Source organism: Argiope bruennichi, chromosome 2 (genome assembly GCF_947563725.1).
Source record: "Argiope bruennichi chromosome 2, qqArgBrue1.1, whole genome shotgun sequence".
In the NCBI taxonomy this organism is placed as follows: domain Eukaryota; kingdom Metazoa; phylum Arthropoda; class Arachnida; order Araneae; family Araneidae; genus Argiope; species Argiope bruennichi.
Genome location: NC_079152.1, coordinates 5,092,276 through 5,115,014, shown reverse-complemented (window position 1 = coordinate 5,115,014; position 22,739 = coordinate 5,092,276). Strand labels below are relative to the sequence as shown.

Here is a 22,739-nt window from a genome sequence, read left to right as displayed (position 1 = left end):
AAAAAACGGAACCCAAAAAGTAAGAGAGGTCATTTGGTTGAATACTGTATAGACAAGGATAGCTATAGAATATAGATAAAAAATAATAAGGTTATTTTAAGTTAAGATCTAGTTCATTAAAACAATATATAAAAAAAATTTTTAATTCAATTCCTACTTAGGTCAACAAAGAAAATTTTTATTTTAGTTACTTTTTATTAAGTAATTATCAAAAAAAATTATTAAGTATTAAAAATTAAGTATCAAAAAATTGTTGATTTTTGCAAGAATTGAATTTGCATTCTTCACCATCACACGAAAAATACTAAAATCCTTGCATTTTATTAATTGAGCTACTGTCTGTTGATTTCAATTTTCCTTACAAACTGCTAAAACTCTATTTAAAGTATTAAAAATTAATTACATTTGATTAATGAATTAATATTTGAACTTGAGTGGATGACTAAAAAGTATTTTATTAATAATTGAAAATTTGAACAAGATATATAAATATATATAGGGAGAGTGTGAACTAAAAGTAGGAATTGAAAAAGAACAAACATTTGAAACTATGATTCCAAGTGTGGCTGGTGTAACATTAGATAAAAATATCTATATTATCTTACCTGTAGATAATGAGAAATTTTCAGATTCAGCAACTCTAAAAGAGAATTCAGAGGAATGTGTGAACACTGTAAACAATGGATTATTACAGGATCGTGTGAGAAGGAAATTAAAAAGCCCTTACACTTGTAGAATTACATATTAATGACAGAATATTTCAGTCCAAATTCTTATATCACAGCAATGTAATCAGGTGATGCTGATGAATGGAGACAAGTTATGAATAAAAAAAATGAATTCTTTGAAAAAAACAACCTTGGAATCTGGATGAATTGCCTCAAGGCAAAAAAGTTATAATAAACTGATGGGTCCTGCACATCAAAAGAAAAAGTGATGGTTCTATTGATAGGTATAAGGCCATATTGATAGCTAAAGGATATTCGCAGAAACAAAGAATTGGTTATGATGAGACATTCAATCCTGTAGCTAGATTTGACACAGAAAGAATGCTTATAAGTATTGCAACAAGTTAAAATCCTTACTTCTGGCAATCTGATGTGAAAACTGCATTCTTATATGGAGAACTACAGGAGGAGGTTTTGTGAAACAGCTAGAGGGCTACAATGATGAATCTAGCAGAGTATGCAAGCTCAAAAAGAGTCTGTAACGCTTTAAACAAGCTCCTCTCTGATGGAACAAATGGTTAGTAGTTTTTATCCAACGTATGAAATCGCTAGTTTTTGCTTCATGGTTGTTAATGTGAATAAACAAGTTTCTTGTAGTAATTTATGTGGATGACTGAAATCTCCTGTCATTATTGCTGGACAAAGAAGAATGATCAGAGTTTGTTCATAAACTCAATGATGAATTTCAAGTAACAATTGACTCACCTGATTTCTTTCTTGAAATGAATATGAAACAAATAAAGAATGACTCCATATTTGTTAAGCAATCAGCTTATGTGAAAAGAATTCTCAGCATTTCCATATGGATGAGTCAAATTCTGTAGCTGCTCCATGTGAAAGACATGACTCAAGTGGAAATAATGCTGTATATAATGTTTATGAGAAAGTGCCCTATTGAGAAGCAGTTGGCAGACCAACGTATATAACCAAAGCAACTCGAACTGATATTGATTACTCAGCAAGCATTGTGTCTGAAACATTAGATTGTCCGAAAGTTTTAAATTGGATTTCTGTAAAACAAATTTTCAAATATTTGCAAGGAACTTTAAATTATGGATTGATCTATTCAAGTAATTATTCAACTAAAAAGCTAAAAATTTACAGTGATGCTGACTATGTAGGTGACGGCAAAATCAGAGATTCCAAAACTGATGTAATTACTAAATTTACTTGTTGTGCTATATCTTGGACAAGCCAAAAACAAAAGAATGCTGTCCTCTTAATTACCAAAGCTGAAAATGTTGCTGCACGTGAAAGTGCAAAAGAATGCATTTCGCTCAATCAGTTACTCCGTGAGACTGATACAACAAATGGAGTACTCATGTTATATATTGATAATGCTAGGTGCTTTAAAATTAGTACCACAGGAGATCAAAACATATTGATTTGAAATACCACTTCATTAGAGAAAAATTTCAGGAAGGTAAATTCAGTATTCAACATGTGGAGAGTAAGAATCGAACTGCTGACTTCCTAACTAAATCTTTGGCACATTTACAATTCTAGTGACTGTGACAAAACTAGGAATAAGAAAGGAATATTAAATTGTACAAACAAAATTTCAATTGTAACTGCCCATTATAATAGTTGAATATGCAAATATAACTGTAACTGTTTTTTGCACTTCTTATGTATGTTAAAAATATATATATATATATGTGTGTCTGTCACTAAGCTGTTAGTTCTGTTCTAATCTGCGAGTTGATTATTCTTCTCAATGGCTTCATAAATAATTCTTATTTTATAATATTGAATATAGTAGCCTTAAAATAACAATAATAAACAAACTGCATATAAATTTTCAAAATCTGCATTAATAATATATGAATGCTTATAAAAACACAGTTGCGCTTTATATTTTTTAAATGATAAAATGAGAATCACTTTCATTTATAAAATCAGGAATGTACTTTTCTGGTTTAGATTATGATTATTGATGATACATTATGATTACAAATGATTATACCTATAGCTAATGCTTTAACCTTGTGCACCAAAAATAATTATGGGTAAAAAAATTATGAAGAATAAAATTTATGCTTTTTTTTTTTTTTTCCCAGAAAAGAAATAAAAACTGCAGGTGGTTGTCAAAATAACGGGTAACACCTTAGATTTATAAAGAATCCTTTCTTAATATGGTGTAGGACCACCTTTGGCATGTAATACAGCTTGGATTCGCCTAGGAATTGATTCATACAAGTATTGAATAGTGTTTAGAAGAATATTATACCATGCTACCTGGAGATATTGTGAAAGTCCTGGGGGAGATGCCTGTGGAGGATATTGATTCTGTATTGAACGTTCTAAAATAGACCATAATGGTTCAATTATATTGAGGTCGGTTGACTGTGTGGGCCAAGGCAGATGTTTAACTTCATCCTAGTGTTCAAGATTGGACAAGTCTTGCTGCATGGATAGGTGCATTATCCTCCTGGAAAATACCATCTCTTGCAGGAAACAAAGTTTGCATCATAGGATGGACCTAGACAGCTAAAATTTCTCTATACTTTTCCCCAGTGATTCTTCCTTTCAGAGTTACGATTGGTCCAGCAGAAAACCACAACATAGCTGCCCATATCATAACAGATCCACCTCCATGCTTGACAGCTGGAAAAAGACAATCACAATCATATGCTTGTCCAGGTGTCCTCCAAATGTGCACCCGTCCAGTTGTAGGGAAAAGTGTGAAACACGATTCGTCAGACGATATTACTTTTTTCCATTTATCAATCGAACAGGTTTTGTGAGTTGGACACCACTGTAGACGACGTTTACTGTTAACATCTGTGTCAAGTGGCTTGGGAATTGCTGCTTTGCCATAAATGTTCAGTTTATGAAGGTGCCTTCCAACAGTAATCACTGACTCTGGAGAATCCAGATGGGTATTGAGCTCTGTGGATACTTTTGTAGCAGTTCTTTGCTTTTTAGACATTACAATCCACTTCAATACAAGTCAGTCTCTTTCACTGAGCTTCTCTTTCCGCCCACTATTTCCCTTTGCCGAGCTTGTCTTGCCGCGTTGTATGTATGCTGTCATGACTAGAGACCATACCTCTAGAAATGCCTAAAAGTTGGGATGTTTTGGTCACACTTGCTCCAGCTAGATGGGCTCCCACAATTTGGCCTCTTTAAAAATCTGAGAGTTCCGACATTTTACGTTTTTGAAAAAAATCCAAGAATTACAAAACTTCAATACAGTTAACAAATACTACCAGAATATATACGTTGCTTAATATATATATATAAAAAAATGGTGGCTATCATTATATTTTAATACTTACGAGGCACATTCAAAAATGTCACTTTTATCCACAGGTGTTTTAAATTATTTTAATATTATGATATTATTTGATTCTATGAAATATTAATAATAAGTTATTTTGATAGTCCTTAACTTTCTTTATGAATGGAGATACATTAATTTATTAAATTGAAATATTTTGTAATTAATAATTAAATACCATACCTCCATCCACTTATTGAAATATGGTATAACCGTTGCTACTTGAGTCTGTTGCAACATAACTTCAGAGACCCAAACAGCATAACCTCGAACATTCTGATCTACTTCAGTTTTCGCTATTGTCCGCCAAGGGAGAGTTCGCTGTTCTTCATCATACCATTTCAATAGTCTCCTCTGTATTTCTTGACAATCATCTTCTGTAAATTTGTGCTTATCACACATGTTTGATTTCAGAATATCTTTAGAGCTAGGACTAGCTTTTTTATTCCTTAAATCTTTCTTCCCTTCCATGGAAATACTGTAAAGTTTTAAAAGGGTTAATTTGTGTAAGGAAAAATGCAATAAAGAAAAAAGAACATTTGAATCTATAAAATGTATCTCCACAATAGTAGTTTATAAAATAATATACAAAAGATTTTTAAAAATTCATCTTGTATCTTTTAATAGATAATAACAAATCAAATTAAGAGTAAAATACATACATAAATTTTGTCAAGTTTATACAAAGTTTATTTGACATATAATGTTAATTAATCTAAACAATCATGACTTGAAAATATTTAAGCAACAATTAATACTGACAGACCTTTACAACAAAAGAAAAAGGAGGTTGGGGTAGAAATGTCTGAAATTTTTCAATGTAATGAAGGGTGGAGTGTTTATTAAAAGCAGAAAATGTGTAGAACGTTAGACAATTAATTTAGTATTTAATTCCCCAAGTTGCAGAATAGATATTTTCTGTTCTGTATGTTTAGTTCCAAAGCAGTCAACTTATATTAATTGGCATATTTTTAAAAACAACCAAAAGGTGCAGTATGTGAAACTGCTGTAGAAATTTAAGTACTTTTAAGCACTGTAGCAAAAAAAAAAAAAAAAAAATTAAGCACCTGAATAATTATGCATATGTAAACTGCATATTTTCTAAACACAGCATTTTTTTTTGTTTTGTTTTATAGTAATACATTGTTTTTATTAACATTTTTAAAATTAATTTTAAATGCTTAGTTTTTAAATTTTAATATTTATTTCTGTATTTGCACAGTGTAAAATTTTAGTTTTGGCAAAAACATAGAAATGACCATAAAAAAAAACTATCAATACCAAAAAAATTAAGTCAACTTTTATCAGATTAACAATAAAGATCTGTGATCTTTTTCAACATTTCTTAAAATTAATAAGTTCCAATTCATTTAGATAAATACAACATTTCTGAAATTGTCAATAGTGATGCAGAAGCACAGCATAGCCAAAAAATTTTATTTTTGATTTTTACAATGCAACATCAAAGAAGATTAAACATGGCTACGATTGAAAAATGAAAATTATTTTCTGCACTAATTAATTGCATTTTATTTGCAATCTTATAAAGCTAAGAACTAAACATTCCTGTGGCTATAGTAGTGGCAAAACTGCCACGAGATTGATGTCAGTACAATGCCATGTTCAAAATGAGTTTTTTAGATCATTTTTAATAGAAAATAAAAGAGATTTCACAAATCATCTGACTAAAAAGAATTTGTTTTATCTCCATTTACTTCTAAAGTTTTGTAAAGGCCTTTATTGATGCTTAGCATTCCTAAAATTTAATAAAATTTATTGACTTAGCATTCCTAAAATTTAATGAAAACGTGCTTTTTAACTTATATAGCTAATAAAATGCTTTAACAAATCTTAGTTTTCATAAATAACGGAAAGAAATTTATAAAGTTAAGAAAAACAGCTCTGTAATTAGAAGCAAAACAAAAATAAATTATCTCCAAAACTTTCTCGAAGTGACAGAAAATTGCCTTGCGTGGTATTTGGTACAGCAGTTATGAATATTAACCTTAGGTGTGAATTAAACATTTTTACTGATTCTATCGTGTGATTCTTGGTAAGTGTTTTGGCGATTGATCCCTGGCATGCAGTTGAAAGTATCCGAAAAGCGTATTTGCCTTTTAGACGCATCCTTCCAAATGGATCAAAATAAAAATCTGACTCAAAACTACACTTGTAGTCATAAAATTATATACCAAATTTGACATATTTAAGTCATTACATTTTTGAGTTATCGCGTTTACATGTTTCTGAAAGTATAGATCAACATTTGGTGAAATTCTTTGTTGGATTTGGCTCAAAATTTGACAGATGTTTCTACAATAGATGTTAAATATGTGTACCAAATTTTATCTATCTAGCTGCCCCTCTTTCTTATTATCTTTCTTTCTCTATTTCATTTTAAAATTATCATGCTAGCTTTTATTTCAAACAACCAGACAGACAAACAGATTTCCTCTAAACAGATGCTGCTCAAAATTCGATAGTAGCCTACAAATTGGTGTTAAGACCGTATACAAAATCACTTCCGCCTAGCACTTTTTTTTTTTTTTTTTTTTTTTGTTATTTTTTTCACAAACAGACATTTTTCGAATTCAAGGAGGTTTGGAACGGGGAGATTTGTCAAAATCTCGAGTTCAAATGTTTTGGCGATTGCAATACTTTCTCTACACGTTAGTATACGAGAAAGTAGAAATGCCGATTGAAGCATTTTTCAAAAAAGGATTTCTTGAAGCCAGCAGGAAACAATGCACAGCATTTCTTCAGATTTAACAAAACTTATCAAATGAAGAATTTTGTTCAATGAACTGTTTTGAAAATTTTTAAGTTCAATTAAAAGCAAAGAGGCATTTTTTTATTACAACTTTAATAGCTACAAAAAAATGGGATTCAACGATTCGAAGAAGCAATGATATTATTTTGAATTTCACTACATTAAAAATCAATGTTATAAACTGTGTCCAAAACTGATTTCTCAAAAATTATTAAAACTAAAGGTAACATGTAAAAATTCTGTTTAAATTTTAAAAATTAAATTTGGATTGAAAAGTTTTAGAAATCTGTTCCTAATTAATGGCCCTCTAAAATCTAAAAAATAACTTCCCAAATTTCATGCTCCTAACTTCAATGGCTTTATGCTGGGCATTGCTCATGACTTTAATATATTATTAAAGATTTCATCGAAAAAAAATTCTATAAGCGTTATAAAAACAAAAAAAAAAAAATCGTTATAAAATGATAGAAAATCTCAAAAATAATAAATGCTAAAAAATAAAAATTCTGAAAAAAAAAAAATTAATTTTTAGGTACCAAATGCAACATGCTTCCCTCCCCCCCCCCTCTTTTAGTCAAAACAAATTTGGCAAGATTGGTCAAACAAATAAAATTTTTCAAATGGATGGGGACATTGAAAAAATACCACGAAAGATATCACGATCATTGAAAATTAAAGGCTTCAAGTTAAAATTTCAACATACTAGATTTCACGCGGATGACGAAAGTAGTTACACGCCGATTAATTACAATTCAATACAGTACAGTTGAATATCTGTAATAAATTGTTCATGCGATTGCTCCATAATAACATATTAATGAGAATAATGATCGAATATATTATTGTTTTTAGAGCAGCTTTTCCCATGTTCGATATTTTTTTGGCCTTTTTTTTTCAATTTATCCTGTTATTTTCTCACTGTTAGTTGATCAGACCAATCTATATATTCTACTTTAACAACACATAAAAATTATATATAATACTTACCAGGCATAACTTAAATAAATTCTTCAACATCTAAAACTGCCCCCTTCGGATAACTATTCCAATATTTGATAAATGACAATGCACATTGTTGAAAAAGGGAGCAAAAAATAAATAAATAAATATTATCTTAATACGTGCAGGAACCCCTGGATTCCTTTTTCAAATTCTTCCCTTTTGTTGGTTTTCGTTTTTGATACATCATGACTATGATTTCGAATTATCATATTCAACTTGTGCGGAAACAAAATAAAAGGCTTTCTTCGCTCTTCATGAGAAAGTTAAGCACTTTTTAAGGATCTTTTCTAAAAATTAAGCAATTTTAAGGTGCTTAAGAGTGGTTTTCAAATTTAAGCACTTTTTATAATGCTATACGCTCTGTACCAGGAAAGATACTCTTCATATTGCAAATTCTTAAATGACGTAAAAAAAAAAATAAAGAGAGAGAGAGAGCTCTTTTTTAACTTTAAAAATTTAATTTTCCTAGCATTTTTAAGTATTCATAGCATTTCAAACAGAGAAATTATTCAAAAAGTATAAAGTTATTTTAAAACAGTTGCATTTCCATAAGCAATGTTAACAGAAACAAGGTGAATGGTACATAAAATAGATTTTTTTTCTGCCCTCTCACCAAATAAAATAACTATTTTGCTTTTAAGGCACTGTCATCAGATTGGTATTTTTACTCTTGTCCTACACATCTGACTCATAATATTTGAAGTTTAACTTCTATTGTTAAAAATTATATAAGATATACATTACATTTATCATAATAAAATTAGTGCTGTAAAACACTGACAAATATTCAGTTTAATATACAAAGTGAATATCTGCTTTTCAATTAAATCTATTCATGTAAAATAATTAATGTGATGAATTATTTACTATCTCTATTTAGTAATAAAGATGAATGTATGTGTGTGCTATGTATAAATGGTAATGCTCAACAGGCCAGACGGTTTGACCTACAACTGCATAAATTTGGTACAAACAGAGCATTTTTTTTCTTTCTTTTTGAAATTTGAATTAAACAAACTGAAGTAAAATAAGTTAAGTAAGTATTTTACCATAATAATTTCTGAAAATATTACAGCCCAAAAATAATTTCAAATGCCTTAATCATCAATAATAATGAAGAAGCCAGGAAAAAATTCAAAAAATTATCTTTTCAATTGTAGGTGTGACTTTGCAGTATTCTACCATAATTTTTATTAATGCAGACTTGTATGTTGTATTAATTTATAAATGGTTTTCATATCACTTTTTCATTTGTGACATTGTAGGGGCGAGTCGAGAGGAATGGGACAGCCGTATTCATGACTAAATAAAAGATTAGAATCCATTTCTAGTTTCTTCATAAGCAGCTATAGCCCCTTACTTGATCCTAATTGTTACACTAATTATAATACTATTTGCACTTAAAACAGAAAACCTGATTTTTATGCCACAGAAATAAATACAAATTCTTATTTGTTTAATGATTTTTCTCAGTCTTATAGGACTCAATCTTAAAATACATAGCTTTCAATCTTATTATTTGTAAAATGAAAATATTTTAAATGTATAATAAACTCAAAGATATATGTTTATAAAGTAACAGACAAATTAAGCTTAAATGTAGCAAGTTTTATGTAATATGCACTTTAAAAGAAAATTCTGCATTGAGAGGAATGGGACAGTATCAATTAGGGGGGAGGGAATATGCTCGCTTACATTTCAATTCATTTTCCAAATACTTAAAGATGCTAATGATTAAAATTTTTCTTAATGTAATTTAATAAAATTAGTTGTTGGAGCATACAATGCAATGGTAAATTGCAGATTTTAAATTTATTAAAATATATTACAAATCATTATTATGTAATGTAATATTATATATGTTTTAAATAATATAAAGCCATAATGTACTACAATAAAAAAGTTGAGCTTCCATTGAGCAAAACAAAAAACAAAAAATAAAATTTTTCATTTCCCCCCCCCTTTTTTAAAAATTTACTTAAGAACACTAGTGTCTCTAAACGTGTTTATTATTCGTTATCTGTATCAATAACTGTATCATATTAAGTATGAATACATACTGTATGATTTCACATGAAAAAATTTCTACTTAAAATCATATTTACCACTTAATTTCAATTAAGGGAAATCCTATTGTAAATATAATAAAAGTAATAAGCAATATAATAAATATTATGCAATGAAAAAAATGAAGCTAAGCTATGAAAATTATTTATTAAGAGTTTTTGTGACTCTTAATTAAAAAGTACTATTTTTATAATTTTTTTATATAAAAATGCCATGCACATGGAAGAAAAAGCATCCTGAAAAAATACATTAAATAATTTATTGCAATCAGTGGAGATAGTTATAAAAGTTTTCAAGATGTGGTAGTGCCAATAAAGATTTCAAAATCCACTTTTTTTTTTTTTTTTTTTTTTTTGGCAAATTTGGAACCATAAATTATTGAATGAAAAGGATATCAAAATACAATATTTATTAATTTTAATTTTCTCAAACCTTGTCCCATACCTCCTTTATATAAGGGAACTGTAGACAAAAATGTTACAATTTTTAACTATGCATATAAAAGCTAATTGTTTGTATTTTGCTGTTTTTGTATTCTTAAAAAATAAATTAAAGAACATACTGCTCAAATTTTATAAACTGCACTTAAGTATAAACTAAATTAAAAAAATAAGTAATACAACTTACTTACTTAATAAGTAATATTAGTAAGTAATTAAGAATAAAGTGAATTAAAAACGGTTTTGTAAAATCTACCCCACTCTTCCTAACTCTCCTTATATAATGGTAATTGTTAACAAAATTCAGTTAACACAGACTTGACGCCTGTTATTTCTGTTGGTGAGTTAAAACAATTTTTGAAAATTTCCAAATCTTGTTATTTTGATCTATTTTATAAATTACTGTAATTTTTTCCATATTTTTAAAATAACTTTTAGAAGCTACTGCCAAAGCTGAAAGCCTTTGAAATTCAGGGAAAATTGAATATATTTCTATCAAAGTAACTTTATTTATTAAGCATTTCATCACAATCTAAAGGAACTTCAATGTGTTATAAATTGAATAAACAAGCTAAAAACACTTGCAGTTAACTTCAGAGTGTGTAGTGAGAAACACCTAAAAAAATTGAGCACTTTTTAAGCGTCGTAGCCAAAAAAAAGAAAGCACTTTTTTTACATCATGCATATGTAAACCTATGTATTTTCTAAGAATAGCATATTTTATGTTTTATAATAATGCATTGCTTTTGCTCAAAAAAGTTTATATTTAAATGTGTTTCTTAGAATTAATTTTAAATGCATATTTTTTTAAAATTTTAATAATTATTTCTACAACACTGCAAAAGCACAACATGTTCTGTTGTAAAACAAATTTTTCATTTTGAAAAAAAACCTAAAAACATATATCATGACCAAAAAAATTAAGTCAACTTTTATAAGAATAACAATAAAAATCTGGGATATTTTTCAACATTTTTTTTTTTAAATTAACAAGTAACTAGTTAATTTATATGGATATACCATTTTTGAAAATGTCATCATAGATGTAGAAGAGTACGAATTACAAAAAATTTGACCAAATATTTTGCATTTAATTTTTATATAATTTATTTAATTTTTGCAGCAACAACTAAAATCCAACATGTCTGAGATGGAAAGTATAAATTTCCTCCCATGTTAACTCATGATATTTAGCAATTTTGAACATTTCATTTGCAGCCCTATGAAGCTAAGAGCTCAAGCATTCCAGGATGGATAGCATCAGAGGATAAGCAAAACAGCCAAAATTTGATGGCAGAACAATGCCATGTTCAAATTAATTTTTTATCAAATTTTTTTAACAGAAAAGAATAATAGCATTTAGAATTGTATATAAAAAACTGTATATAAATTGTGTATAAATTGTATATAAAATAATTGTGTATAAAAAAATTATTTTATCACTTTATACTTTTGAAGCTTAGAAAAGGATGTTTTTCAACATTTTAAGCTTTGAAAATTTAATAAAGGCCTGCTTTTTAATCTATATGCAAAAATAAATAAAAATTTCTTACTTTAGCTTTAAAAAAATTACAGAAAAAACGTGATTATACATTTTAAAAAATGAAAACACACACACAAATTTCACAATATGAAATCCCATTACTTATGAAAATGTTTTCATAAGTAAACAGAAGCAAATTCATGAAGTTAAAAAGACGTCAGCTCTATAATTAGAAGTAAAACAAAAATTTTAAAAAGATAGTTGTGTTTTTTAAAAAGTACTTTTTGAAGCTAGCATGAGATTCCATTGCCTTACAAATTAACAGTACTTAGCTTTAAATTTCTTGTTCTTTTTAAACTTTAATATTCTTTTAAAAGTTATCAATTTCATGTACAAGATGCTTATTATATCTATCTGGTTATATTATATATATAGTATATCTATATATCTATGAAGAAATTACCCATCCTACATCACTAGATAAAATATTCTGAATACGAAATAACAAGGATTTTATGAATGCTGAAAACTTGTATGGTAGCAACTTTAAAGTAAAGCTTTTTTTTTTTTTTTTTTTTTTTTTTTGACGAAAATCTAGCTTGGCCTATTATTCATACATTCCTCACGAAGCACAGACAGGTTAATTAATTCATAAACCAATAAAAAGCAACAAAATTATTCACATTATGCATACGATAAAGATTTTTTTTCATTGTCCTTTATAAACCTAAAACTCTTGGATAGACTTTAAGCACGATAAATTTTTGCTAGATTTCTCAATTTTTATATATAATTTAGCTTAGAATAACATTTTTGTTGTTTCATTTCAACTTTTTGTTCTGGGGCATTCTTTAAGCCATAAGGTTTTTCACTCATAAGTGCCATTTTTTAAAAAATTCTCTACTTTAATATTTTATTTTTATGTATAAATATAAATACATGGTCAATTATCAAAATTTAGAAATTGAATCTGTACTACAGCTAGTTTGGAAACTGATTGAGTTAAAGTTAAGAACATATTAGTCTTCAAACTTGTATTTTTTTTCAGTCGATTATTTACTAAATTCCTTGTTTGATTTAAGATGTTTAGAGTGTTATCATATCAATTATCACAGAAATTAAAACGACACTATGTTTTAAAACATTACCAATGCTTCTTAAAATTTAAAAAAATCTTTTAATTTACAATGCCGGTATCATCTCACTACTATGCACTACACAAAAATAGAGAATAGAAGAATAGAGAGTCTTTGAGAATAAACTTTTAAAATTTTGCCTATTTACTTAAAATTAAGCTTTCCATTAAAAAGTACTTTCATTAAATAAAATTTTTAACAACATAAATTTGAAATGATGATTATGTAGAGGTTGATAATTCTACCTTTTAATATTATTCCAAAAGAACCTGGCAATTATTTTATACAAAGCAGAAAAAATTATTCAAAAAAACTTCTAACACATTTTTAAAAGTTCGGAATGTCTCGAAATTAACTATGGATATCCCAATTACATTTTTAAAACTGCAAAAGTCATTTTCTAACTAAATAATAAAACAATCTTTATATTAAAAAAATTGCAAATTGGCTTAGCATTATATCTAATATATTTACATTCTAAAATTAAACAATATTACCAATTTAAATTAATCTCTAATAAATCATTATCAATGTTATTTTTCTATAAAAAAATACTTTTTAAAAAAACCTGATACATTTATTTAAAAAATCAGGAAAATTCTGTTCAGTCCTAGAGCAAAATATTCAAAAAGTAACAAATATATATTTATAATTTCTTTCATCTAAGAAGTCAACATACTTAAATGCAAACACAACTTACTATGAATAATAACTGTATGTGCAGTAACTAAACCAGTTGTTAAGAAATATTGATGAAAACCACACACGTCCCTTCAGTTTGTTGATATTTTAAATATGCCGGGAAACGATATCTCGGTTATCGTTTACATTCTATTAATCACCTGAAAATTATTGGTGCTACAGTAGAGCAAAATAGATATAATTTATTTATATATATATATATATATATATATATATATATATATATATATATATATATATATATATAATTAATCAACTGCATCTTTTATATAATTTTAAGGTATTAGCTTTTTCGATTGCGTAAAATCAATTCATTATTAAATCTAAAATGCCATTTCGTTCCTGGCAAGAGAATATGATAATCATTATGCTCCGCAAAGTTATTAGTGGCTATTTGCTGACTGCTGGTCTCGATAAACAATGAAGTTTGTGTGTATCCGCATCTTGTGACTCAAAAATTCAAATAACAGAAAATTCACAAATAAAATTTAATTTAATAATAAATTTTTTGTTATTGGAACTCATTTTTAAAATAGAATGAATTTTTACGAATAATATTCAAATCTTAATTAACCAATTAATTATATTAATAATAATTTTCTTTAAATAATTTCACTAATTAATTTTTTGAAAATTTAACTAAGCATTTTGTAGAAATAAATTAAATACTGCTCTTTTTTATACCAGAAATTATGAAATATAATCTTACTTGGAGGGAATGGTTTTAACTTTTTTAATATTCAATGGAAGCCTTCCTATCATGTAATTCAGTTGAATTTTCTTGAAAACTATCAAAATAATTAAAAAAAATACACAACAGCAATTTTATTGGTATATGCAAACTGACCATCCAAAACAAACCTTCAAGTTTACATACGGATATATTTCCGAAAAAGGAATAGAAACGAGATAAAGAAACAACGATTATTCATATTTAAAGGGAAATAATAATAATGATAATGAGACAAATTCTTCAAATTAAAAAGTTGGTTGCATTAAAAAGACGTTTAAAATAAACCTTCGGACATTATGATAGTTTAATTAGATCAGAAATAAATTTAGAAGAAAGCAGAGGCGGCGGCAGAGATTTGCCGACGAGGGGGCAAGGCAACTACGACAGGGGAGGGCAAGTGCAATTTCTCTTATTTGGCTTCAAAATAACATAATAATTAATTACATTGATATTATTAATTTTGCGTTTAATTAACAACAAATTAAGTATTATTATTTTAAATTAATTATTATAATTTTTTTATGCAGATGCTAACCCTTACTTTCACTCTAAAAATTTATAAAGATATTTGCAAAAAATGTTCTCAATTTTTTTCCCCTGACCATCAAAAGATTGTCAATATTTCAGTCTATTTTTTTATGAGACTCTTAAGATTTAATTTCTCTAAGATCTAATTTATTTCATTCTAAATTTGTATATAGATAGAAATACAAATTGTGCCAGAATGACGTGTCACGATTAATGAACTAATGCATGCTCTTATCATTTTATATCAGAAGCAATATGAAATGATTATTGAAATTAAATTCAAAAAGTTTTATAAAAAAAACTTTTTTAGAAATCCAAAATATTCGATGTTTTAACAAAAATTTGATTTTTTTTTTTTTGACATTACTTAAAATAATTTTTAAATAAGGAATGAAACAACGAGCAGGAATTCAGATACATTTCGAATCCGTACGATGTATTTCGAATTAGTGCGTGTGCTCAACAAAAATTTTCTCTAATTCGGACATGAACAATTTAGAATGCGGAAAAGATACAATGATGTTATTTCTTATGAAGGTTGAAAAAGATGTTTTGCAAATATATGAACGAAATATTTTATATAAGAAATGAAAAAGGTTCTTGTGAAAAATACACTACTTACACATTAGATTCCTCATCTATTTATTCTTCAGTGTATATTTAGGCTTAACAAACCAATGCATTTTATTAGGGAACCATTATATCTTGAATAGAACGCCCCATCTTCATTTTTAGTCATGCGTTCTTATGGTTAAGTACTCCCCCCCCCCCCGAAGTTTTGCAAGTGAACCCATAAGCTCTCAAAAAGTTAGTTTTATCCCCTAAGTTACATGTGTTGATTTTTCTTAATCCCTTCATATACAATGACAAGTCTGACTCGCGCATAGAATTGCTAAATTTGTAATTTTAAATCAGCAATTAAAAGTAAGTATTAAGTAATTTAAAATGCACAAATCACTTGAAAATGCAACATTACCTCAAATACCTTTATATTGTTCTAGGGATTGAAATAGTAATAATTGTCCCAAAAACGATGTGCCATTTAATTAAGAAGTTAAGTAAATTCGTATATCAATGGTTTAATATGTTATATATAAATATTCTATGAATGGCTATTTTAATCATCTTTTTATTAAGACATCCTTATCCAAATTCTATTAAAAATTTAGAAGAAACTGTAAAATTTAGAAGAACCTGCCTTTGCCACGAAGACAAAAAATTGGAAAAAAAAAATTAAAAGATACGCTTTCCAATTACATAGTTATAATACTGAATGCAAAATCTGAAGAATTTAGGTAGTAATTTATTTAACAAATTTAATCCACAATTGAATAAATTTTTTTAGTGTAGCTAAAATCATACCACAAATATTTATTTTTGTCGTCAATTGCAGTTGGTTTTATTTCCTTAGTGTAATAATTGCAGCCTGATAAATTAGACTGCATTAAACAGATATTTTACTGTTAAATTAACTTAATTTACACTTAAGCAATTTACTTATTCCAGGAATTTATATTGAATTCACATAATTTGGCTACAGTTAAGTAACTCTTCTTAACATGCATAGGCACAAGAATGTCGAAAGAAAAGAGTGTTTTATTAAATTTAATTTAACCATTAACTAGATTTTTGTTAGACAATTCTCAAAGTGAAATAGATTGAAAAAAATCACTAGTTCGTTATCGAGGAAGTAACAATTAGATGAAAAAGATGACGATTTATTTTAGAACTTGAATTTGAATGATGAATCAGGAAAACCAACTCTATCGCCGTATTCATGTATAGTATAAAAACTACGCTTTCCCTTATAATTCCACTGGCAGGTAATCGGACTACACGATGAAAACAATTTTTTTCTCCATAACCTATGATAACATCTTAGCCGAAAGATAAAATTTAGTAGAAAAAAAGCGATAACTTATTCACTTGCCAGTTTAATGATTATTCTACTAAATATAGTACAAATTATATTTTGAATGAACGGCATTTCAATCAGATGACTGAAAATTTGCGGACTTAACATCGTCGACATCCCTTGCATTGAATTCTCAGTCGATAGATTAAAAATGTTTGGTAAAATGCGATATATTGCCGCCTTGTCGGTTATATTGCCAAAAGTAGTGTAAATTAAAAGTTTGATGAACGACATTTGAATCAGGTGTCTGAAAATCAGTGGATATAGTGCTCAATATTCATTGCATTCAATTCATAGTCGGCCGACCAAAAATTGTTAGAAGAATACAAATATCTTTTTTACTTTGTCGGACAAATTATAAGCTCGTTGAACGACATTTTAATCAAATATTTGAAAGTCTGCAGACTTATATCAACATTGAGTTCATAGTCGACCGACCAAAAATTGTCCGTAAAATGCGCCTATAACCTTGTTGATATCTTATTCACTAGTTACCTTGTCAATTGTATTTCCAAAAGTAGTGCAAATTATAAGCTGAATGAAAGATATTTGAATCAGATGCCTGAAAATCTGCGAACTTTAGGTCCCAATTGTATTCAGTTCTTAGTCGGTTTATCAAAAATTGTTTGCAAAATAAGTCGTCTTATTGACCTCTCACCCTGTCGATTATTATGCCAAATATAGTCAACCCGCTTTAACCATTACTTGGATATTTGAAAAGTTTACAATATATTAACTTTAACTCTTTAACATCCAAGCACTTTTCAAGTGGCACTCCCTTTAACATCCAGACTTTCTCAGCGTGTCTCTGAAAGGCATGGACTCTTCCTAGCTGAGGGGCAGTTACCCCCCGCACTCTGAAGTAATAAAACTGTCGACGCTCTACCTTGAATAATTGCCTTGCGGTTTTCGACAACGAGATTCATTTTCCATCAGCTTAAGAGTTTTATTCTAATATATTTATATTTTTCAGTGTGAAGTGTTTCGCTCATCATCTTTGTGGGGTATTTTTTTTTTTTTTTACAAAAAATTTGAAATTTATTCTATAATTTAGAAAATAGTTTTTTTGTAAGTTTCATGTTAGGCTTCCAAACCCTTTAAATAAAAACTGGCTTTACTAGCAATTTCAAAAACATCTTTATGTTTCATTTAATTCTCAATAGGCTTTTGCATTTTTTTATTGCCAAAATTAAATAATATGTCATATATTACCATGTAAAAAATTTTTACATAGTAATGTAAAACATACATTATACATATATCAATGCAATTAGTACATTTTTTTACATAGTATAGATGTCAATGCTTTTCAGTGATAAACAAGATAATGTTTTAAATCTTCATTTAATATCGAAATAAAAACAATCGTTGGATAAAAAAAATGTTATTGCTCTTTTTGAAAGATGTTTCGAAAATAATATGTTCTTTCAACACTCAGCTAAGATTTTTTCTTTTATTGTCTTTAGCAATTTTTTTTGAGTATAAACGATTATCTTTATTGAATTTTTAAATATAAAATATTATTTTTCATTTTCGATAGTGATACTAAGAGAAAAGTTTTAGAACTTTAATTAAATTTTTAAAGAAGTTTTCACATTTTTTTCCCCCAAAACCTTCCGCATTCTTGCTTTTACATTAAATAATCGAAAGAGAATGTAGGGTAAATATAAATTCCAAAAATATCTTTATTTTGCCACTCATTTTTACTAATCTTTTAAAATATAACTATTAAAATTTTTTTCTAACCAAGCGAATATATTACGTCAAACGTTATATATCTCATCTATCGAATTGTTTCGATAGATGAGATAACATATTTTTAAAACTTCATTTAATAATGAAATACAAAAATTTATGAAATAAAATTCGGGAGAAAAATTACTCAGCGAAATATATTTCGAAAATACATTCCTTCAGTTTTCAGCTTGAACATTTTACTAAAACATTACATTCTTCATAAACTAAATATGAAGATTTAACACATTTAAAATTACATTAATCATAAATATTACTTTTTTAGTACGAACTGTCATGTTGAATTTTTCAAGCTGAATTTCTGATTTTAAAATGTTATGTCAAGTTTTCTATAGTATTGTTAAGACAAGATAAATTTTTGAACGAAAGCTTCATATTAAACTTCCACAAATTTACACATGAGGGAATCATTTGCAAATTTTTGATAATATATACATTATATAACATTTTTTTACTCCTCATCTCTATCTATCTCGTTCACCTGACACTCGTTAGTTTCATCTCCAGCTTCTTTTCTTAGAATAAATGAGAGATCAGCTAAAGTATCATTTTTTGGCCAACTATCATCTTCGCTGATAGATCACTGTCACTTTCATCAGAATCAAGTAAAATTGCTTTAATTTCTTCTTCAGTGTGTTCACGATTTCTTTTACTCATAATGAAGAAATAATAAGCGTTTCAACAGAAAAATTACTCTGATAATCCAAACACCCGATTCACAGTACATAAAATAAAGAGTAGAAATTCACAACTGAAGAGAAATTTTCAGAATGGCATTCTAAAAAGGAACTCAGTATTTATATAACTTATCTCACTCTTTGAAGAGAGCGATAAAAAATACTCCCAATCTTTCTTTTTTTTTTTAAATTCTATTTTAAAAGCGGTAGTTTGTACACGGCCTTAGAATTTCCGACAGTCCTTTGATAAAAGAATAAGATGCTTGGAGTGTAAAACGACTTCCTTTCATAGTAACAAGTGTCGCTACCCACTTTGTGAGAAAACTACGATGTGAATAGGCCGCATTGACAATGCAATGGTTTGTCTTTATATCATTACAATAGTCTTACTGCTGAAACGGCTTCTGATGCTTCTCCGAAAAACACACAACGTGTCGGTATCCTTATATATCATTCATCGTTACTAGAGAACTTCAATGGAAAATTTCTTTTATAAATGGCCATAAAATCTTTCCAATTTTGAGCTAACAACACGTGAAAATAGAAACTAAAACCCTTTCAAAATTCAAAATGTACGCCAACAACCTATTTAGTGAATTCCTCCTCAACCCCTACCGCCCTAAGGCAGAGGGGAAACTACTGTGAAAATGCCGCGATTGTCGAAGATAACGAGGACCTCCTGGAGTGTTCAGTAGAGTAGCCTCTTTTAATACCCATCTCCCCTAAAACGACAAACAGCCGCCCCAAACCGACCCACGTGGATGTTATAGGGTAAATTCTCAAACCGCCCCAAACCGCCCCGCTGGAATCGAGAGGGTGAAACTAATAAATAAACACGTAGCTTTAATTTCTGTCTCCCGACGGATCTTATGTAGCCTTGTGGTCCGACTATCGCCCTGTCAACCAGTGGTCGCCGGTTCGATCCGCGTCGTTAGCATACGTTTTACTTTCATTTTATTTAATTTTTTTTAACTGTATGTTTAGTGAAAATCATAATTTTTCTTTTCAAGAACTAATATATTGACTAGAATTTAAAAAGATTTCAATATTTTATTTTAAAATACGTCCGAGATAAAGACATTTTAGAAATAAAAGCCTAAATTCGGTCAGAGATTCTGACATGCGCAGAAATACTCCTTCTCTTATACACATAGCTTTCAAGCAGAGATTTGCACAATTATAGAGTTTAAACTAATAAATAAACACGTAGCTTTAATTTCTGACTCCCGACGGATCTTATGTAGCCTTGTGGTCCGACTATCGGCCTGTCAACCAGTGGCCGCAGGTTCGATCCGCGTCGTTAGCATACGTTTTACTTTCATTTTATTTAATTTTTTTTAACTGTATGTTTAGTGAAAATCATAATTTTTCTTTTCAAGAACTAATATATTGACTAGAATTTAAAAAGATTTCAATATTTTATTTTAAAATACGTCCGAAATAAAGATATTTAAGAAATAATAGCCTAAATTCGGTCAGAAATTCTGGACATGCGCAGATATACTCCTTCACGTATACACATGGCTTTCAAGCAGGGATTTGCACAATTCTAGAGTTTAAACTAATAAATAAACACGTCGATTTAATTTCTGTCTTCCGACGGATCTTATGTAGCCTTGTGGTCCGACTATCGGCCTGTCAACCAGTGGCCACAGGTTCGATCCGCGTCGTTCGCATTCGTTTTGCTTTCATTTTTCTTCATTTTATTTAATTTTTTTTAACTGTATGTTTAGTGAAAATCATAATTTTTCTTTTCAAGAACTAATATATGGACTAGAATTTAAAAAGATTTCAATATTTTATTTTAAAATATGTCCGAGATAAAGACATTTTAGAAATAAAAGCCTATATTCGGTCAGAGATTCTGGACATGCGCAGAAATACTCCTTCTCGTATACACATGGCTTTCAAGCAGGGATTTGCACAATTATAGAGTTTAAACTAATAAATAAACACGTAGCTTTAATTTCTGTCTCCCGACGGATCTTATGTAGCCTTGTGGTCCGACTATCGGCCTGTCAACCAGTGGCTGCAGGTTCGATCCGCGTCGTTAGCATACGTTTTACTTTCATTTTATTTAATTTTTTTTAACTGTATGTTTAGTGAAAATCATAATTTTTCTTTTCAAGAACTAATATATTGACTAGAATTTAAAAAGATTTCAATATTTTATTTTAAAATACGTCCGAAATAAAGATATTTAAGAAATAAAAGCCTAAATTCGGTCAGAGATTCTGGACATGCGCAGAAATACTCCTTCTCGTATACACATGGCTTTCAAGCAGGGATTTGCACAATTATAGAGTTTAAACTAATAAATAAACACGTAGCTTTAATTTCTGTCTTCCGACGGATCTTATGTAACCTTGTGGTCCGACTATCGGCCTGTCAACCAGTGGCCGCAGGTTCGATCCGCGTCGTTCGCATTCGTTTTACTTTCATTTTTCTTCACTTTATTTAATTTTTTTTTTAACTGTATGTTTAGTGAAAATCATAATTTTTCTTTTCAAGAACTAATATATTGACTAGAATTTAAAAAGATTTCAATATTTTATTTTAAAATACGTCCGAAATAAAGATATTTAAGAAATAATAGCCTAAATTCGGTCAGAAATTCTGGACATGCGCAGATATACTCCTCCACGTATACACATGGCTTTCAAGCAGGGATTTGCACAATTATAGAGTTTAAACTAATAAATAAACACGTCGATTTAATTTCTGTCTTCCGACGGATCTTATGTAGCCTTGTGGTCCGACTATCGGCCTGTCAACCAGTGGCCGCAGGTTCGATCCGCGTCGTTCGCATTCGTTTTGCTTTCATTTTTCTTCATTTTATTTAATTTTTTTTAACTGTATGTTTAGTTAAAATCATAATTTTTCTTTTCAAGAACTAATATATGGACTAGAATTTAAAAAGATTTCAATATTTTATTTTAAAATATGTCCGAGATAAAGACATTTTAGAAATAAAAGCCTATATTCGGTCAGAGATTCTGGACATGCGCAGAAATACTCCTTCTCGTATACACATGGCTTTCAAGCAGGGATTTGCACAATTAGAGTTTAAACTAATAAATAAACACGTAGCTTTAATTTCTGTCTCCCGACGGAACTTATGTAGCCTTGTGGTCCGACTATCGGCCTGTCAACCAGTGGCCGCAGGTTCGATCCGCGTCGTTAGCATACGTTTTACTTTCATTTTATTTAATTTTTTTTAACTGTATGTTTAGTGAAAATCATAATTTTTCTTTTCAAGAACTAATATATTGACTAGAATTTAAAAAGATTTCAATATTTTATTTTAAAATACGTCCGAAATAAAGATATTTAAGAAATAAAAGCCTAAATTCGGTCAGAAATTCTGGACATGCGCAGATATACTCCTTCACGTATACACATGGCTTTCAAGCAGGGATTTGCACAATTATAGAGTTTAAACTAATAAATAAACACGTCGATTTAATTTCTGTCTTCCAACGGATCTTATGTAACCTTGTGGTCCGACTATCGGCCTGTC

General features: G+C 28.7%; 1 protein-coding gene across 1 annotated transcript in view; it reads right to left on the bottom strand.

Annotated features, from left to right (window-relative positions):
* Positions 1-22,739, bottom strand: part of LOC129959757 (adenine DNA glycosylase-like) — a 442,509-nt gene that overhangs the window by 23,328 nt on the left and 396,442 nt on the right. Inside the window, exon 2 of the mRNA XM_056072653.1 lies at positions 4,195-4,489. Coding sequence (XP_055928628.1) covers positions 4,195-4,489 — 295 coding nt within the window. The remainder of the gene's footprint in view (positions 1-4,194; positions 4,490-22,739) is intronic.